The sequence below is a fragment of the Coffea arabica genome, chromosome 10c, assembly GCF_036785885.1.
Source record: "Coffea arabica cultivar ET-39 chromosome 10c, Coffea Arabica ET-39 HiFi, whole genome shotgun sequence".
In the NCBI taxonomy this organism is placed as follows: Eukaryota; Viridiplantae; Streptophyta; class Magnoliopsida; order Gentianales; family Rubiaceae; genus Coffea; species Coffea arabica.
The window spans coordinates 9,660,942-9,681,035 of record NC_092329.1 but is presented as its reverse complement, the minus strand read 5'-3'; the positions used below and the strand labels follow the sequence as shown (position 1 = coordinate 9,681,035).

At 40.7% G+C, this 20,094-nt stretch overlaps 3 protein-coding genes and 1 non-coding gene across 4 annotated transcripts; 3 read left to right on the top strand and 1 right to left on the bottom strand.

The window, feature by feature from the left end:
• The first annotated feature begins 492 nt into the window (after window positions 1-492).
• On the top strand, window positions 493-3,492 carry LOC140015655 (wall-associated receptor kinase 2-like). Its single transcript, XM_072068395.1, has 3 exons — window positions 493-1,410; window positions 1,522-1,689; window positions 2,009-3,492. Exons 1-3 carry the CDS (start codon window positions 522-524, stop codon window positions 3,223-3,225), a joined length of 2,274 nt encoding a protein of 757 aa, XP_071924496.1. The 5' UTR covers window positions 493-521; the 3' UTR covers window positions 3,226-3,492.
• A 6,123-nt stretch (window positions 3,493-9,615) lies between these two features.
• On the top strand, window positions 9,616-9,722 carry LOC140016351 (small nucleolar RNA R71). The gene has a single exon (XR_011822745.1). It is a non-coding gene; the product is annotated as a small nucleolar RNA R71 (small nucleolar RNA).
• Window positions 9,723-12,029: 2,307 nt separating this feature from the next.
• Window positions 12,030-15,617, bottom strand: LOC140015731 (uncharacterized). Its single transcript, XM_072068548.1, has one exon. It carries the CDS (start codon window positions 15,615-15,617, stop codon window positions 12,030-12,032), a length of 3,588 nt encoding a protein of 1,195 aa, XP_071924649.1.
• Window positions 15,618-18,626: 3,009 nt separating this feature from the next.
• Window positions 18,627-19,742, top strand: LOC140015730 (wall-associated receptor kinase-like 9). The gene is made up of 2 exons (XM_072068547.1): window positions 18,627-19,127; window positions 19,293-19,742. Exons 1-2 carry the CDS (start codon window positions 18,627-18,629, stop codon window positions 19,740-19,742), a joined length of 951 nt encoding a protein of 316 aa, XP_071924648.1.
• The last annotated feature ends 352 nt before the right edge of the window (window positions 19,743-20,094 follow it).

Here is a 20,094-nt window from a genome sequence, read left to right as displayed (position 1 = left end):
CATTACATCCAAAAACACATTTATGATTTTTTTTCTCATATCAAGTGGAAAAAATTTATCGGTTCCCTTATTGTTTTTCACGTAAATAAATGGAAACAGTAGGGTGGACTTGAAAGTCTTCCCTTACAGAGTCTTTATGTCGTTAGCATAAGCAACCCCGTAAAGACGTGGACCCCATGGTCGTCAGAGACTAGTGTGAACAAATGCTCCTTTATATCTTGACTGCATTCATTTGAAGTTAACCGTCCTATTTGGGGTCTACAGAAGAAGTTTCAATGGTAAAATGCGTAGGCCTTTTGTGCGTTTACTGGCTAAGTCTTCCCTTTACTTGGAATGCCTATAAAACGTCCCTATTTGGGGTCTACAGAAGAAGCTTCAATCTTAAAATGCGTAGGCCTTCTTTGGGTTTACTAACCAAGTCTTCCCTATCGTAAGTATAAAGTCCTTAGAAGTGCACAATTAACAATTGCAACTCTCTTCCGTATAAGGAAACTTGCAACTCTCTTTGAAAAACAATTCCAATGGGCTTCAATCGGTTCATTTTACCGATGCTCTTGCATTTGGTAATTGCCTTAATGCTTTCTTCCGCTTCAACTTTGACACCCCCAACATTTCCTATAGCGATGCCCGGCTGCAAAGATCATTGTGGAAATGTAAGCATTCCATTTCCATTCGGTATTACGGAAGATTGTTACCTTAACAAATATTTTTTTATCAACTGCACCAACTCTTCAACCTCTGTCCCTCAAACAGTTCTGCAGAACGCAGTCGATGTCACAGAAATATCTCTGGAAGGTCAGGTACACCTTATGCAGGATATAGCATCTGATTGCTATGATAAAAACGGAAGTTTATTGGACAACATTTCACCATGGACGAGATTATCTAAACGCTTTACCTTCAGTAGTACAGCTAATAAATTCATTGTCGTTGGCTGTGATGCCTTGGCCTTAGTTAAAGGCTTTGGTCAAAACCGGAGCTACGCAACTGGATGTATCCCTTCCTGTGATTATAAGGAAGATGTAATTGATGGCTCTTGTTCTGGCATCGGTTGCTGCCAGACTGATATCCCACCAGGGGCATGGAATATTAATGTGAGCTTGACCAGTCTTAATAACCACACCAAGGTGTGGGATTTCAATCCTTGCAGCTACGCTTTTGTGGTCGAAGAGAAGGCTTTCAATTTTTCTGCAAGTAACCTCACCAACTTAAGCAATGATTTAAGTCTTCCCGTCGTGGTGGATTGGACCATTGAGGAGGGGTCATGTGAAGTTGCCCAAAGAAACACGACCTCTTATGCATGCTCTGGTAAAAACAGTCACTGTTACGAACCTTTTAAGGGGTTGGGATACCGTTGTTCTTGCGATCAAGGATACGAAGGCAACCCATATCTCCCTGATGGTTGCCAAGGTATGTGCGAAAATTTTGTTAAACTCGTCTAATTAACCAGTATGTATATGTGTGTTTCAATTCACATTTCAAATTATGCTTCTGCTTTCTATTTTTTATTGAATTCGACAGATATTAATGAATGCCAAGATCCAACTCTACACAATTGTACGAAGAATAGTGTTTGTCACAACACATTGGGCAACTACACATGTCCTTGTCTCAAAGGGTATCATGGTGATGGGAGAGGTGGAGATGGCTGCAGTCCTGACCAAATAAATTGGTCTATGATTGTTTCAGGTTAGTCTACACTTTGAAATGATTGGAGAAGCAAAGGAGAATTTATCACTATGGATTGAACCATCTCTTAAGTGGTGTGATAAATATGTGCTGTATCATGAGAGTATTAAAACAAAATGAAGATTTCTTGAAACCCGTTCCATTTGGTTTAAGATGGCAACTAATCATAGTATAAGAGAGAAAGAAACCTAATTCTTTTCTTTACCAGGTAGTGAAAGAACATGAAACTTGATAATCACTTGCAAAATTAGAGTCTTTAGCTGCAAAGCATCCGATAGATCTCATCATTTGCTAATTTTTCAGTCAAATTTGTCAACAGGTGTTGGCATAGGCACAGCAATTCTACTTTTCTGCTGCTTTTATTTGTGTTTGGAATTGAGGAAAAGAAGGGAAAACAGATTGAAGGAGGAGTTTTTCCGGAAAAATGGTGGATTAATGCTACAGCAACGACTGGCTCAAGAAGGAAGAAACACAAATGTTGCTAGAATTTTCACTCTTGAAGAACTACGAAAGGCAACCAATAATTTCGAGGAAACTCGAATTATTGGTCGTGGAGGATACGGCACAGTTTTCAAAGGAATCTTAGTAGACCATAATTCTTGTACTGTTGCCATTAAGAGGTCCAGAGAAGTTAACGAAAATCAAGTTGATCAATTTATTAATGAGGTGATTATGCTTTCCCAAGTTAATAGTAGAAATGTCGTTAAACTTCTAGGATGTTGCTTAGAGACGGAAGTGCCATTACTTGTTTATGAGTTCATCGACAATGGTACTCTCTCCGAGCATTTAAGCAGCACAACAAAATCACAGCATCTTTCTTGGAATATCCGATTAAGAATAGCATCAGAAATTGCTGGAGTTCTCTCATATTTGCACTCAGTAGCTTCACCACCGATTATCCATAGAGATATCAAATCGGCAAACATACTTCTAGATCAAAACTACACTGCAAAAGTCACAGACTTTGGAATATCAAAATTGGCTCCTTTAGATGAAAATCAAGTATCTACAATGGTGCAAGGAACATTTGGCTACTTGGACCCCGAGTACATGCTAACAGGATTGTTGACAGAGAAAAGTGATGTTTACAGCTTTGGGGTAGTTCTTATAGAGCTACTGACAAGTGAGAAGGCATTATCATTGGATAGAGTGGAGGAAGAGAAGTTTCTTGCGAATTACTTCATTTCTTCACTGAAAAGTGGTCACTTGGTCCAGGTTCTTGATCGCAACATTATGTTCGATGTAAGTATTGAGCTTTTGAAAGAAGTTGCAATGATTGCGAAATCTTGCTTGAGTATAAAAGGTGATGATAGACCATCTATGAAGAATATAGCAAGAGAACTTGAGGTATTGGAAATAAGAGCAAAGCAATCTCCAATTCAAGTTTCTAAGATTGATTTCACCGACACTGAGGCCTCCTTGCTTGGTATGCAATCAACAAAAGCATATATCGACAGTGGTGATTCTAGCTGCATACATACTGAGAGTCATAGCATAATGGAGCATATGATGGTACCAATTGCTGGTGGGAGATGAATGATAGGGTGTTCTGGAGCTGCAAGTTTCGACTTTCGAGTTCTGGTGCACTTCTTCATTTATTATTACGAGTTCCTCCTAGAAATGTCAAATGGAGTTGAATTTTCAGCAGTTTTCTTGCAATTAATTTTGATTGTGTGCGAGTAGATTATTTGATCCAAGGCCTCTCAAGTTGAATTGTAGTTCAGTTCTGCTGGGTAATGTAACTCTTACAATATTTAGTGTAAAATGGTATAAATTTGGTCTAAGCATAAATTTTGTCACTCATACGGCTGAGTTGGTGTAAAAATCACGATTAAATCAAAACCATATGAGTTTACACTGGAAGTTATAAGAATTAATCAACTGAACCTAACTACAGAGACCTCAACTTGAGGGCACCACTTCAGCAGATAATGATAATTATTTTTACATGACTGATTAAACAAATAAAAAGTGGTACTATTGAGATAAGGAGAATAAAAAGCACCAGCAACCTGTTGGATGCTGCACCTTCTCACTATTAGCCTAAACCTCCATGCTTGGGGTTGTTGGTGGAGAATGAAGGAAGATCTCCACGTGGCTGTGGAGCTGGTTGTGGGTAGAGAGCTGGACTGCCGTGGGTTTCAGGCAGCAGTCGGCTGCAGCTATGGACAGGGAGGAGGAAATGCGCACAGCTCTGGGGTGGTGGTGATGGAAGAAGCAGCAGGCAGCGGCTTAGCAGGGAAGCTGTGCGTCGTGTGTATGCGAGCTGGTGGTGCGACACGCGCGAGCAACGAGCAGCGTGAGCTGAACTGAGCTGAGCTAAGAGAGAGAGAGAGCTGAGATGCTGTGGAGAGCAGCGCTGTTCATGGCTGTCCGTGAGCTGGGTTGCTCAAGGCTGTGGGCTGCTGATGTGGAGCTTGGGTTGCAGGAGGTTGACGCGAGCTGGTTGTCGTGCGGTGTGAAGAGAGAGAGAAGAGGGAGGCGGTGAGGAGCTGGATGGGTGGTGGACAGTGGTGGCGATGGAGGTGAGGCGCACGAAGTGGAGAATAGAGGTTGGCGGAGAGCGCGAGGAAGAAGAAAACACGGACAGCGGGAAGAAGAAGAAAGAAAAGAAAAAGAAAGAAAGAAAAAGAAAAGAAAGAAAAGAGAAAAAGAAAGGAAAAAAAATAGTTTTTGATCTTACAGTTTTTTTTTTTAAATTCAGAATTGAATTGCGGAAAAACTAAAACAAATGTTAAGAAGGAAAATAACAGCATTTTGATTTTTTTTTTTTAGTTCGTCAAACATGGCGTGAGCATGCCAAGATTAGAAAACATTCTCTGTCCTTGAGAATCAGTTTTTGAACATTAATACGTGCCCTCTCCTCGTGGGCACGCCAAGATTCCACTTCCGAATGTTGAGATTTTACTAACATGGCGTGGGCATGTCATGTTTTAGAAACATCCTCTGACCTTGAAGTTGGAATTTGTAAGATTAATGCGTGCCCTCTCTGTGCGGGTACGCCATGATCACCTGTCCTGATCATAGTAGAGAAAATATCAAGTTTAAGCAATACCCAAATGAGAAACGACATATTTAACGAATTGAACAACAAAAACCAACAAAATCAAAAATTGGGTTGCCTCCCAAAAGCGCCTTTCTTTAACGTCTTTGGCTAGACGGAGTCCAGAACTTGCTTAAACTAAGCAAATCGGGTCTTCCAGTTGCATCATCTCCACCCGTTCAATTGGAAATCCTTCATAATACGGCTTGAGACGGTGACCATTCACCACAAATTTCTTCTCCGTTTTCAAACTTTGGATCTCTACTGCACCTTAATGAAAGACATTAGTCACAACAAAAGGGCCAATCCAACGAGAACGTAATTTACCTGGAAATAGTTTCAATTTGGAGTGGTATAGTAAAACTTTTTGCCCGCAGACGAATGTCTTCCTAGAGATCTGTTGATCATGAAAGATCCGATTCTTCTCTTTATAGATCACTGCATTCTCGTATGCTTCATTTCGGATTTCTTCCAACTCTTGTAATTGCAACTTCCTTTGAATTCCGCCCTCCTCGATATCCATATTGCATTGCTTGACCGCCCAAAACGCTCTATGCTCAAACTCTACCGGGAGATGACATGGTTTTCCAAATACCAATCGGTAAGGGGACATGCCAATAGGTGTCTTGTATGCCGTCCTATATGCCCATAGTGCATCCTCTAGTCTCACACTCCAATCCTTCCTATCGGGTCGGACCATCTTTTCTAGAATTGATTTGATCTCTCGGTTCGATGCTTCCGCCTGACCATTTGTCTGAGGATGGTAGGATGTAGAGACTTTGTGCAATACACCATATCTCCTAAAAATTGCAGCTATCATTTTGTTGCAGAAATGAGTACCCCGATCACTTACAATTGCTCGCGGCATCCCAAAGCGAACAAAAATATTAGACTTAACGAATTCTGCAACCACTTTGGAATCATTAGTGCGGGTGGCCTTTGCTTCTACCCACTTCGAAACATAATCTACAGCAAGCAATATATACAAAAAACCAAAGGACGAAGGAAAAGGACCCATAAAATCAATGCCCCAAACGTCAAAAATTTCAACAAAAATCATTGGGGTTTGAATCATTTGATCCCTACGAGAGATATTACCCACTCTTTGACACTTATCACATGACTTACAAAATGAGTAGGCATCCTTGAATAGAGTTGGCCAATAGAATCCACTCTCTAGCACCTTACGAGCCGTTCTCTTTGGTCCAAAGTGACATCCACATGCAAAAGAGTGACAATAGGCTAAAATAGATTGAAATTCAGCTTCACTTACACATCTACGGATGATTTGATCGGCGCCCCGCTTCCAGAGGTAAGAATCATCCCAAATGTAAGACTTTGCATCACTTTTCAACTTGTCTCTCTTTGCCTTAGGCTATCCTGTAGGAAATTTGTCGGTGACTAGAAAATTAACAATATCTGCATACCAAGGCAAAGATGAATTAATAGAAAATAAATGCTCCTCGGGGAATGCTTCTCTCAGTGGGATGTCATCTTCGACGACTTGTACTCGACTCAAGTGATCTGCTACCAGATTCTCCGCCCCTTTCTTATCTCGGATCTCCAGGTTGAACTCTTGTAGCAACAATATCCACCGTATCAATCGCGGTTTTGCCTCTTTTTTGGTCAACAGATACCGCAAAGCTGCATGATCAGAAAAAATAATAACTTTAGCACCAAGTAAATAAGACCGAAATTTTTCTAAGGCAAAAACAACTGCTAAAAGCTCCTTTTCGGTGGTTGAATAGTTCAATTGAGATCCGTTCAAGGCTCGAGATGCGTAGTAGATAGCATGAGCTGCCTTTCCTACTCTTTGACCCAATACCGCACCCACTGCATAGTCACTGGCATCGCACATGATCTCGAATGGGAGGTTCCAGTCAGAGGGTTGGATAATAGGTGAGGTGGTCAATAACTCCTTTAACTTATTGAATGCCCCCTTACATGTTTCATCAAATTCGAAGGATACATCCTTTTGCAAAAGTTGGAACAAAGGTGCTCCAATTTTCGAGAAATCCTTGATGAACCTTCTATAGAAACCTGCGTGACCCAAGAAGGAACGAACTTCCCGCACAGTCGCGGGGTAAGGTAAAGTAGATATAACATCTATTTTTGCCTTATCAACATCAATACCTGTAGATGATACAACATGACCCAAAACTATCCCGTGTTCAACCATAAAATGACATTTTTCCCAATTAAGCACGAGATTAGTTTCTATACACCTTACTAAGATCAATTTCAGGTTATCTAGACAGTTTTCAAAACTTTCATCATATACACTGAAATCGTCCATGAAAACCTCAATAATCTTCTCAACATATTCTGAAAAGATACTTACCATGCATCTTTGGAAGGTAGCAGGTGCATTACACAATCCAAATGGCATCTTTCGGTATGCAAATGTTCCAAATGGGCAGGTGAAAGTAGTCTTCTCTTGATCCTCGGGTGCGATGGCAATTTGAAAATAACCTGAAAATCCATCCAAGAAACAATAGTAAACCCGACATGCTAATCGCTCCACCATTTGGTCAATGAAAGGGAGGGGGAAATGGTCCTTTTTCGTGACGGCATTTAGCTTTCGGTAATCGATACACTGTCGCCATTCGGTGGGCTTTCGAATTGGTACGAGCTCACCCTCTTGGTTTGATTCTACCGTCACCGCCTTCTTCGGGACCACCTGTACTGGACTTACCCACGGGTTATCTGATATTGCAAATATAATTCCAACGTCCAGCAGTTTTAAAATCTCTTTCTTTACGACCTCCATCATGAGAGGATTTAATCTCCGTTGAGCTTGCCGTACGGGTTTAGCATTCTCCTCGAGTCGAATTCGGTGCATACACACCACGGGGCTAATTCCCTTGATATCGGCGATGGTCCATCCTATCGCCTGCTTATGTTCCCTAAGAACTCGAAGTAGTTTCTCTTCTTGAACCTTTGATAAACCCGCGGAGATGATCACTGGAAGTGTCTCCCCTTCACCTAAGTATACATACTTTAGGTGTTTCGGCAGTGATTTTAGTTCCAAGACAGGTGCCTGCACCACAGATGGAAGTAACCTTTTGTGAGGTTTAGGTATAAAAATGGGTGCGAGGTCATACCTTGTCTTCGTGGTTGGTAACGTTTGCAATGATCCAATCACGCATTTAAGCTCTTCACTCAACTCTACTCCAGAGGTCGTTTCGGACTCGAAGTGCCTGGTCAGAACGACCTCTAGCTCATCCCTGCCTTCAATTTCAAAAACCTCCTGTATAGCAGCGTCAATAACATTTATCGAGAAAACAGAGCCAACATTTGAATCGGATGGATATTTCATGGTCTCAAAGATGTTAAAGTGAACAATCTCACCATCAAATTTCATAGACAAAGTACCCTTATTAACATCAATTTTGGTTCGGGCTGTGCTAAAAAAGGGTCTGCCTAACAACAAAGGTGACGGATCACGGGAGTGTTCATCCTCCATGTCGAGCACATAAAAATCAGATGGAAAAACCAATTCATTAATTTTTACCAAAACATCTTCAATCAACCCGTCAGGGTATGCATTGGTCCTGTCAGCTAATTGGATTATTATCCCAGTCTCTTTCAAAGGGCCTAAGTTCAATGAAGCAGAAATGGACTTTGGCATGACATTAATCGAGGCTCCTAGGTCTAACATGGCCTTTCCAATCAAAATATTACCTATCCTACAAGAAATAGTAAACATACCTGGATCTCCGCATTTCGGTGGAAGCTTTCTTTGTAGAATTGCTGAAACATTCTCCCCAACTATAACTCGTTCATTTCCCTTCAACCGCTTGCGGTTGGCACACAGGTCCCTCAAAAATTTTGCGTACCTGGGTACTTGTTCAATCGCATCCAGTAGGGGTATGTTGATCTCCACCTTGCGAAAGATCTCCAGGACCTCTTTTTCCTTGTCTTGCTTCTTTGGTTTCTCTAACCTGCTAGGAAAGGGAGGTGGATTAGTTTTAGTTGTAGGAATTGGGTTCGAGGGTACCTTTGCATTTTTGTTGTCTGTGCCCTCCTCTTCCAATTCTTTCTCAATCCGTTTTTCGTCCTTGTCTTTAGGAATCACCGGTTTGGGTCCTTGAACTTCCTTGCCACTCCTTAAGGTCATTGCGCTTACATTCTTTGGATTTGCCTCAGGTTGAGATGGCAACTTTCCTTGAATTTGGAACTCCAAACGGTTGATTGTTATAGCCATTTGATTCATTTGATTTTGCAATGATTGCACCTGTCCCAATTGATTTCTCATGCTTTGCAGGTCTGAATCCGTCTTTTGTTGGTTAGCAAGTAATTGCTTCATCATCTCTTCCATGGACGGACTTGAGTTTGAAGAGGATGGTGGTGGTGGTGGGCGAGGATGATACTGCTGTTGGTGCCCTTGTGATCTATTTGGCACAAAGTTAGACTGCCTATTTCCTCCATAGCTAAGGTTGGGGTGATCCCTCCAACCAGGATTGTAGGTGTTTGAGTACGGGTCGTACTGCTTTCTTAGCGCGGGCACGTGGCCAGCCATGTTCACCTGTTCTGCCGTTTCTTCTTGAACCAGTGGACACATTTCCGTAGGATGACCCACGGCAGTGCACACCCCACACACTTTGGCTTGTGAAGCACTCCCCACAGCTAATTGTCTTACGAAAGATGTTAATTCGGAGATCTGCTGTTGGATAGAGGACGTTTCCACCTCATTCACCCTACGCGTCGGGATGTCTTCTCTTGAACCAAACTGCTGTGAGTTCTCAGCCATCCCTTCAATCAACTCCCATGCTCCTCGAGGGGTTTTGTTCACCAACGCCCCTCCACTTGCAGCATCGATTATGCTTCTGTCCCTGAAAAGCAACCCCTCATAGAAATATTGAATAAGCAGTTGCTCACTTATCTGATGCTGAGGGCATTTGGTGCACAGTTTCTTAAATCTCTCCCAGTACTCATAGAGAGACTCGCTAGGGTGTTGTTTGATACCACATATCTCTTTCCTTAGGCTCGCAGCTCAAGACGCCGGAAAGTACTTGTCCAGAAATTTTTTCTTCAATTGGTCCCACGTGGTGATACTACCAGGCGGTAGGTAGTAGAGCCAGTCTTTTGCGGAGTCTTTCAAAGAGAAGGGGAAGGCCCTCATCTTTATTTGCTCTTCTGTAATTCCCGGGGGTTTCATACTGTTGCAAACGACGTCGAACTCTTGCAAGTGCTTGTAGGGCTCCTCGCCTGGTAGACCATGGAAAGATGGCAAGAGATGAATTAGACCAGATTTTAGTTCAAAGGGAGTGTCATCATTTAAATTTGGAAAAGTAATGCACAAGGGCTGCTGATTTAAATCAGGAGCAGCCAACTCCCTTAGTGTTCGTGCATTTGCCATAGTGACTTTCTCTTGGTCTGAATCACTCGAATTGTCACCAGACAAATTTGTCGGCTCAACCTCTGGATCAAGTCCCTGAGGTGCAATACCGTATTGCTCTTCTCTGAGCTACCTGGTTTCTTTCCTCGTTTTACGCGCGGTCTTCTCTACTTCAAGGTCGAAAATTAATTCGCCTGTACGAGAAGAACGAGGCATAAACTAGAAAAATACCAGAAAATTAGAACAAAAATGAACTTAAAAAGAAACAAATAATTAACGCCAGTCCCCGGCAACGGCGCCAAAAATTGACAGGTGTCGTGCCTGTGCAATAATAAATACCTGCTTAAGAAAAATAAATTTTCTGTGTATAGTAGTAAGCAGGGTCGAATCCACAGGGACTAGAAAAAATTCGATTCTTTTTAAATTCGAGACACGAGGGATTTTTATCAGATAAAACTAAAAATAAATAATTAAACAATTTAACTAAAAAATAATTAAACAATTTAACCAAAAATAAATAAATAATTAATACGAATGTAAATGGAAATTAAATAAATAATAAATAAATTCTAGCCAAGGATACAACTACGTAGACACAGTCCATTCATCCGATCATTGATGCAAAGAAGGTTCACTTAATTTTATTAACAGGTTAGTTATAGTCGTCGATAAGCTCTAACGACCAGCTTTTCCTTAATTTATTGATAACCAAGGTACGACCATTGATTACCCCTAACCAGGAAATACTCCTAGGTACGACCGTAGAAATTAATTTCCTAATTGCATTAAAAACTAGAAAAGCCTAACCCAAATTAATAACACGCTACGAGGGTTATTTAAATCAGATTGTATGTTCCCCTAGTATGTGAAAATACTAATTGTCACTAATATTAACCAACTAAACAATTACGGATTTAATTGATTAATTTGACAAGAGATTAATAAGTCAAATTGCACATCGGGCCCTTGATATCCAATTAACAAAATAATCCCATGGAAATTAAAATAGAAAACATGCAAATATTAACAAATTAAGGAACACGTAAAATTAATTAAATCTCACAGATATATGGGACTGCGTCGTCGCGTTGATCCTTGACTAGATGAGAAAATTAGCCACGCCTCATAAGAAAATCTTCACACAATTCAATTGAATTTAAAGACATCATCTTTCTTCGATAATTGAGAGAGTGAATAACAAAGCTTTCGGAAGAGAATAAGAAAATTGCACACTAGAATTCAACAAGCCAAAACAACTCCCTATTCTCTCCTCCGGAACATCCCTCGAAGAGAAAACTAAAACTCCTCTTCCCAGACGGAAGAGAAGAAGAAAAACTAACTCCGGAAATGTGCGGCTCTCCCACGCATAAAAACAAGCCAATTCGAAACTTCACTCCACGCTCACAAAAGAAAACATTCCTTCCCTACCTAATCAACTCCACCGAAAACAAAAGCAAAGCCAACTATGGTTTGTCGGTTTCCTTTGACCAAGTGCACAAGTTCACAAATAAGAGAGCAAACCAAAAATGTGTTTTTACACAATGGTCAATTCTTCACGGTCCCCACCTAATTGAGATGTTGGCCAGTCAAATGCAATTCAATTCCTTTTCATCATAGAAAGAAATGGACGTTGGTTTACACCATGCATATGGGCCAATTGTATAGAGTTTCACAATAATCTTCTCAAGAAGGTTTCTGCTCCACTTTAATTTGCGGTCCCCACCAATTTTGATATGTTGTCTAGCCAAATTGAATTCCCAAATGCAATTCCATTCTTTCTCGTTGGTTTGCACCAGAATTGTGTAAAGTTTCACAATAATCTTCTCAAGAGGTTTCTGCTCCAATTTCTGAAATTATATCCAAATACCAAATATAAATATATATTGACAATTAAAGCAAATTAAAGCAATATTTGGCAAGAATAAAAAGGAAAATTAACAATAAAATTACTAACAATTAACATCCTATCAATTCTAATTTCCTAGAGTTGGCAAAAAAGATGGAGCACTGATGAAACAAGGTACAGATTGATCTAATGTCCTCTATTAATGTAGTCATCTGCTGATTGTTGAGCCTTGCTCCCTTAATGGCATCTACCACCTTGCGGTTGTCCAGTTCCATTCTGATGTTCCTCCAGCCTTGACTTCCAGCTTTCAGTAGAGCTAGCCTAACTGCAACAACCTGGTCTTGTAAGGTGTCGCCTGATAACCATTCTCTTAGTGCCCAAATTGCTTGCAATCTTCCCATGTTGTCTGTTGCTGAGATTCCAATCCCTACTGCTGCTTGCCTTTTGTCCTGACTGGTGTGGATCTTTAATATCAATCCAGCATGGCTCTCATTTTGATCTTGGTCATTCCATTGCTGTAGCTCTGTTTCTTGAGTGCTCTTCCTTGAATCTTTCCCTTTGTTAGCTTTCTCAAATTCTATCCATTCCTTCAGCGCCTTCTCAATTACCTTGGAAGGCTCCTTTTCCTTATGGTTAAACTCTCTATCGTTCTTAGCTTTCCATATCTGCCAGAGTATGTTTATGGTGAGATTGACTTGATCCTTAACACCTCTGCTGTCTTGAGCTTCCTGAATTGCTATCCACCATTTTGTAAAGCAGCCTGATAGATGTGCTATTCCATCCCATTGTACTGGTGCCAATTTCCAGATTTCCATAGCCCTATTGCATTGGAACAACATGTGCTCAATGGTTTCTTCCTTCTCCCCACATCCAGTACATATGGGATGTCCTTGCCTTGTTCTAGTATAGATTGTCTCTCTGACTGGGATACCATTGTGCAGGCATTTCCAAACAAAAACTTTCATTTTCTGACTTACATTCTGCTGCCACAATGAATTCCAGATTCTAGGATTGGTTCCTTCATAGCTTGTTCCAGCTTCTTTCCGCATTCTTGATCTCTCTGCTTCTGTTTCCTTCATCCAAATCTTATATCCAGATTGAACCGAGTACTGACCATTTTGAGAATGCTTCCACCAGTAGCTGTCCTCTATTCCAGTCATACTTATTGGTATGCTTAGTATTCTCTCAGCATCTTGTGGATTGAAAGTTTTGAATACCAGCACTCTATTCCATCTGTTATTCCTGATCAGTTCAGAGACATACTCCAGTTGACACCCCTGTGGTTGAACTGATGTTGGTCTTCCTTCAGGTCTATCTGGAATCCAGTTGTCCCACCAAATTCTGGTTCCTTTTCCGTTGCCAATTTTCCTCCTAATTCCTGCTTGCATATCCTTTCTGATATCTGCTAAACTCTGCCAGATCCAAGATGCATTCTGAGGCACCTTGCATTTGAAAATAGATTGCTTGGGGTAGTACTTTCCTTTTAACACTTTACTAACTAACAAATTTGGTTGCGTTATCAGTTTCCAAACTTGTTTAGCCAGAAGAGCTTTGTTAAACAGTTGCAGATCTTTGAACCCCATCCCTCCCTTGCTTCTTTTCTCTGTCATCTTCTTCCAGCTTATCCAGTGAAGCTTTTTCTTACCATCAGTATCACCCCACCAATAGTCTGCCATTTTCGAGCTTATTTCTCTGCACAGCTTTGAATTTAGTCTGAAACAGGACATTGTGTAGGCAGGCATGGCCATTGCCACAGCTTTGAGCGTAATCTCTTTCCCTGCCTGGCTCAGAAGCTTATTTTTCCATCCTTGCAGTTTCTTATCTATAGAGTTCCTTATGAATCCAAAAACCTGGCTCTTAGATTTTGTAATAATCATGGGCAGTCCCAGGTATTTGCCTTGCTCTACCTGTTTAATTGACCCCAGCGCCTGACAAACCTCATTCCTCACATCTGGCATTGTATTTTTGCTAAAGAACACTGATGACTTTTCCAAGTTAATAAGCTGCCCAGTTGCCTCTTCATACTCTTTAAGTATCATGATCAGTTTCTCAGCTTCTTGTTTACTAGCTTTGCAGAACACCAAGGAGTCATCAGCAAAGAATAGATGAGTGATGACTGGCGCCCCCCTGCTGATTTTAACTCCTGTTAACTCCTTCCCCATCTTTGCTTTCTGTAATAAGCTTGATAGTCCTTCTGAGCATAACAAAAATAAGTAAGGAGATAGAGGATCTCCTTGCCTGATACCTCTTGAAGGTGTAATAAGCTCCTTGTGTTCGCCATTAATGTTGAAGGAATAGGTAACTGAGCTGATACATGATATGATCCAATTTATCCAAGTAGAGCAGAATCGCATTTTCTCCATTATTGCCTTCAAAAATCTCCATTCTACCCTGTCATAGGCCTTAGACATATCTAGTTTCACAGCCATATATCCCATTCTACCATGCCTTTTATTTTTGAGAAAATGCATCAATTCATGGGACAAGATGACGTTGTCTAGGATTTGCCTACCTGGTACAAATGCAGACTGACTTTTACTAATGCATCTACTGAGATAAGGCTTGAGTCTGTTAACAAGGATTTTAGCTAGTGCTTTGTAAACCACTTGGCAAAGACTAATAGGCCTATACTGGTTAATCTCTGTGGGGCATTCAACTTTTGGGATCAGAGAGATAACAGTATGGTTTATGGCCTTTAGAATGACACCATCATGGAAGAAACCTTGGATTGCATTTACTAGATCCTTTTTGATAAGACTCCAGAATTTTTGGAAAAAGAGGGGGGACATGCCATCACTACCAGGAGCCTTATTAGGATCCATAGAGAAGAATGCATTCTTTATCTCATTTTCATCCACTTTTTTAGTCAGTTCCTTGTTCATTTGTTCAGTTATAGTGATAGGAATCCCTTCTAAGATCTCATCAAGCTCCCCAGCTGCCGTGGACTTGAACAATTCACCATAGTATTTAGCAACTTCTCTACCCAGCTCATCCTCATTTGCTGTCCAATCACCACACGCCTTTCTTAACTTGTGCAATCTATTCCTTTTCCTCCTCCCCTTCACTGTTGCATGGAAGAATTGAGTATTTTTATCCCCTTCCTTCAGCCAGCTTATTCTAGATTTCTGGTTCCAAAAAGCTTCTTCCTCATTATAAGCCACTTTTAGCTGTTTTTTCATTTCCTGTACTTGCTGTCTTTTATCATCTGATGTCGATGCCTTAATGTCTTCAATCTGTTTTTTGCACCATTTAATCTTTTCAAACGAGTTCCCTTTCTTGCAGCTACTCCATTTCAATAACTCCACCCTGCAGCTTTTTATTTTCTCCTTCACCTTAAACCATCTTGTTCCTTTACAGGGGATACTCCATGCCTTCTGGATCACTCCTTCTATTTCTTCTTTCTGCAGCCATCTCTTATCAAACTGGAACCTTTTTTTCCTTCTCTTTTTTTCTCTCTGGGTTTCCAGCACCAGCATACTATGGTCTGAAGCATGAGATTCAATGTGTGTGCAATAGGCTTCATCAAAACATTGTGACCATTCTACATTGCATAATCCCCTATCTAATCTTTCTTTTACTTCCCCAATCCCATACCAGTTGTTACTCCACGTCCATGGCTTCCCTTCATAGCCCACATCTATCAACTGGTTATTATTAATGAAATTCCTAAAATCTTGGAAACTTCTATTATCCCTCATCCTACCACCCATTTTTCATCGTTGGAGATAATATCATTGAAATCACCCATGATAATCCATTTTTTCCCCCACCCTGTTTTTCTTCTGTTAATTACTTCCCACTGCCCCCTTCTTATAAGACTATCACAGCTGGCATATATTCCAATGAACCACCAGTTTTTCTTCTTCTCCTCATCTTCCACTTTTGCCTCAATTGTGAAAGCTGTTCCTAGTACTTCAGAGATCTTCACTTCATTGTTCCAAAAAAGTGCCATACCTCCCACTTTGTTCATGGCTTCAACTATAAAGTTGTTCTCAAACTTCAAAATTTTTTTGACTTTTTCCATGTAATTTTTCCTATTTTTTGTTTCGCTCAGGAAAATTAAATTTGGGGAGAGGAGTCTGTTTTCCTCCTTCAAATGGGGAACTGTCAAGGGGCTCCCAGCACCTTGGCAGTTCCACACCAGAGCTCTCATGGTTGATTGAGAGACCATGTTGGGCTGGCCTCTTCCTCCCATCTGCTCCTGCTGCTGTTTTCCTCCTCTCCTTTTATTCTATTCTTTTTATAAGCCTGATCAGGTGCGTCCAATTCCTCCATTTCCTCATCAACAATGTAAAACTTTCTCTTGATGTTCAGTCCAGTTCCAGTTCCCAAATTTTGGATCTCTTTCAGAGGATGTCTTCCTCCAGTGTTTGTCTTATTCAGCAGTTTCACTCTTCTTCCTCTCTTAGTACCACCTCCTTTCAATTGATCAGGTTCCTCCCCATCAACCTGCATATCTATTTCCTGACTTAATCCTTCAACCATCTGGTGTCCTTTATTCCTGTTCCCCAACTCTCCCGTCTGTGCTAGTGTCTCCATTGGTACTATCTCTTCCCCCCTTCCACTCTCCACATGAACAGAAAGACTTCCTTCCTCTTTTCTCACCTCCTCCATCTTCTTTACTTTCCCAGTTTCCAATACATCCTGTGATTTCTCATCCTCCATCCCTGGTCTCTGATCTCTCTCCCTAGACCCTCCCCCCTGCCTTGCACCACTATATCTGTGCTTATAGTTTCTGTCACTTCTTTCTCCTTATCAGTCCTGGGAATTGTTACATCATTTACTACAGCTTTTCCACCTCTTTTCTTTATCCATTCTCCATTTTGAAATCCCCACACCTGTTTCTCTGGGATGTACGTATTGGATGTACTATCCTTCTGAGGGGAGCCTTTCCCAACTTGGGCTCTCAGCCAGGGACCAAATTGATTTTCCTGTTGCCCTTTTCTTATAGCCACCACATTTTTGCATTTCCTTTCACTGTGGCCAATTATTCCGCAGTTGTAACAGAAATCTGGTACCCTTTCATATCTGAAACTAATCCATTTTGTTACTCCATTCATCTTAACTGCAACTCCTCTGAGCAACGGCTGAGTCATATCAGCAGTCACTAGCATCTTAAGATGTTTTCCTTCCTTACCTCCAGAGTGAGGTATTAACACTTCCTTGACTTCCTTAAACACCTTGCCTATTTTCCTCCCAACTTCCTTAGAAATCCAGTGGATTGGCAAGTTCCAAGCTTGTACCCATATTGGTGCGAATTTAAAGGCCTCAGGGTTTTCCTCAATTCCTTTCTCCCATCTGTTTAACACTAATATTTGACTATCAATCAGCCAAGGCCCTCCATTAAGTATTCTTAACCTGTTCTCCTGGTCAGGTATGAAAAACTGGAATAGATTAGGCCCCAATTCAGTTATAGTGAGATCCTTAGGATATCCCCAAGCTACAGTGACAAAATTCTTAACTCCCGTAAAATTTGCCACTTTTTCTCCTCTTATCTTCCCAATGAGACTAGTCATACATTCGGAAACTCCTAGATCTACATCATCCAGCTCCAACCATGCTCCATCCTGTTCTAAGTTGGACAGAGCAAATTTTTTCAAAACCTCCTCCAGTTCATCCGCCATGGAGCTTAGGAGATCTAAGAGGGATTCCTCTAACTATATCAATGCAAATGATAGAATTTGACAAACTAGTAGGAAAAGGAAATACAGACTACACTCTTCTAAATGTAAAAACACTTTCAGATAGGCAAATGCAACTCTAATCGTGCATGTGAATATGCATGAAGCAGGCACAGTAGAGCAGAACAAGACTGTTGTACCTTGATTATGGGTGGCCTAGATTTGAAACAAACATTTGCTGTCTTGGTGTGGCCGACCACCTTTTTGCTTCCTCCTTTATGGTTGGCCTTTCTATCAACCCTTCAAGTCTATTGCATCCTCAAAGTTTTAAAGTATCTTTTTGGTTTTTCTAGATTCCTCAACTTCCGCACTTCAAAGGTTGTTGTCTGGTTACAGAATTTTGGCAACTATAATTGGGAATCAGAAGTATGTTGAGCTTAACAGATATCTGATCGAGTGAATAGGTGCTGGTAGCGTTTGAGCGGGGGTTTTGGAATTTGAAATTTCACTCTCCCACCCAGAGGAGAAAAAGGTCTCAGCTAGAGAGAGAAAGCTCTCAAGTAGAGAGAAATTTTTTTTACTGATTTCCTTCCCTTTACTTCGAATGCCTATAAAACGACCCTATAGGCAGTTCGAAGTCCTTTGTAGTGCACAATTAACAATTGCAACTTTCTCTTCCGTAAAGGGAAACTTGCTTCTTTGAAAAACCATTCTAATGGGCTTCAATCGGTTGATTTTACCGATGCTCTTGCATTTGGTAATTGCCTTACTGCTCTCTTCCGCTTCAACTTTGACACCCCCACCAAGGACATAAAGAACTACAGCCACACATAGGAAAGGCACATTAATACGTAGAAAACTTAGACAAGTAAACCTTTTCCTCTTTCTCAGCCCAAAAATCTCCCGGCCAAAGCCACCACCCACAAGAACTTCAACTGGCAACTCGTTTGAAACCAATCTTTCAGTGTGTGTTAACTGTAATATGCACCGTGCTTGTACAACAACAGTCTCGACTCTAAAAATTTGCAATCATTGCAATATCGGATTTGTACAGGTACTTTTGCGGGTGTTGGCGTACTATTTCTCATGATAGCTACTTATACCTTGTACAAAGTAGTGAAAAAGAGACGCAACAAAAAGCGCCAAGAGAAATTTTTTAAACGAAATGGAGGTCTTTTGTTGCAACACCAGTTATCTGCTGATGAAGGTGGGGTTGAGAAAACAATGCTATTCTCTGCTAAAGAATTGAACAAGGCCAGTGATGGATTCAATGAAAATCGCATACTAGGTCAAGGAGGTCAAGGTACAGTTTACAAAGGGATGCTAACGGATGGCAGAATCGTAGCAATCAAGAAGTCAAAAAAGGTTGATGAAAACCAATTGGGGCAATTCATCAACGAGGTTGTCTTGCTTTCACAAATCAATCATAAGAATGTGGTAAAGCTTCTAGGTTGTTGTCTGGAGACTGAAGTCCCACTACTAGTTTATGAATTTATCCCTAATGGAACCCTCTTTACCCTCATACATAATGGAAATAATGAGGAGCTTCCCTTGACTTGGAATTTGAGACTAAGAATAGCCATCGAGGTAGCAGGAGCATTGGCGTATCTACACTCAGCAGTTCAATTCCAATCTTCCACAGAGATATCAAATCCAGCAATATACTTTTGGATGAAAAATACATAGCAAAAGTATCAGACTTTGGAACTTCAAGGTCTGTGACAATTGACAAAACTCACTTAACTACTGTAGTTAAAGGGACTTTTGGCTATTTGGATCCAGAATATTTCCAGTCAAGCCAATTTACAGAGAAAAGTGATGTTTACAGCTGGGGTGGTCCTTGCTGAGCTTTTGACAAGACAAAAGCCAATATCCTCAGCAGCAACAGATGAAGATTCTAACTTGAGTTTGGCAACAAGGTTCCTGATATCCATGGAACAGGATTCTCTCAGAAATATTCTTGATCCTGAGCTCATAAATCAAGGGAATGAACAGGAGATCACAGCAGTTGCTAAACTTGCACAACGATGCTTAAACTTAAATGGGAAGAAAAGGCCAACTATGAAGGAAGTTGCCATTGGATTGGAAAGCATGAAACTATCATCAGTGCAGTCAACTATTCCAGAAAATTTTCAAAGTCCAAGCCACATTGAGGGAGAATCTGTCGTGTTTTCTGATAACAAATTATACATGGACAACTGAAGGTGATAGCTTTAGATCTGTTTCGGATGTCGATCCACTTATGAATAAGCACTAGTTCATTACTCTGTTAGTGGTTAGAGTTGTACATTAAGTTCCCAGATATGCTCATACTGGCCATGTCATGCCTTGGGCATCCTGAAATTTGTTATGGTAACAAATAAGGAGTTTATGTTTTCTAAAATAACTTTGATTATGAAAAATTTTTCATACTAACGTAATTCTTCAATGCTTCTTTTAGTGCCATGTGAATTTCTAACTGGCCATCATGCCCATCACTGGGAAGATCACCTATGGAACTTTTGCTTAATTCAGCTTTTAAGTTTAGCCATATTCTTTGAACTTCATTTAGTTC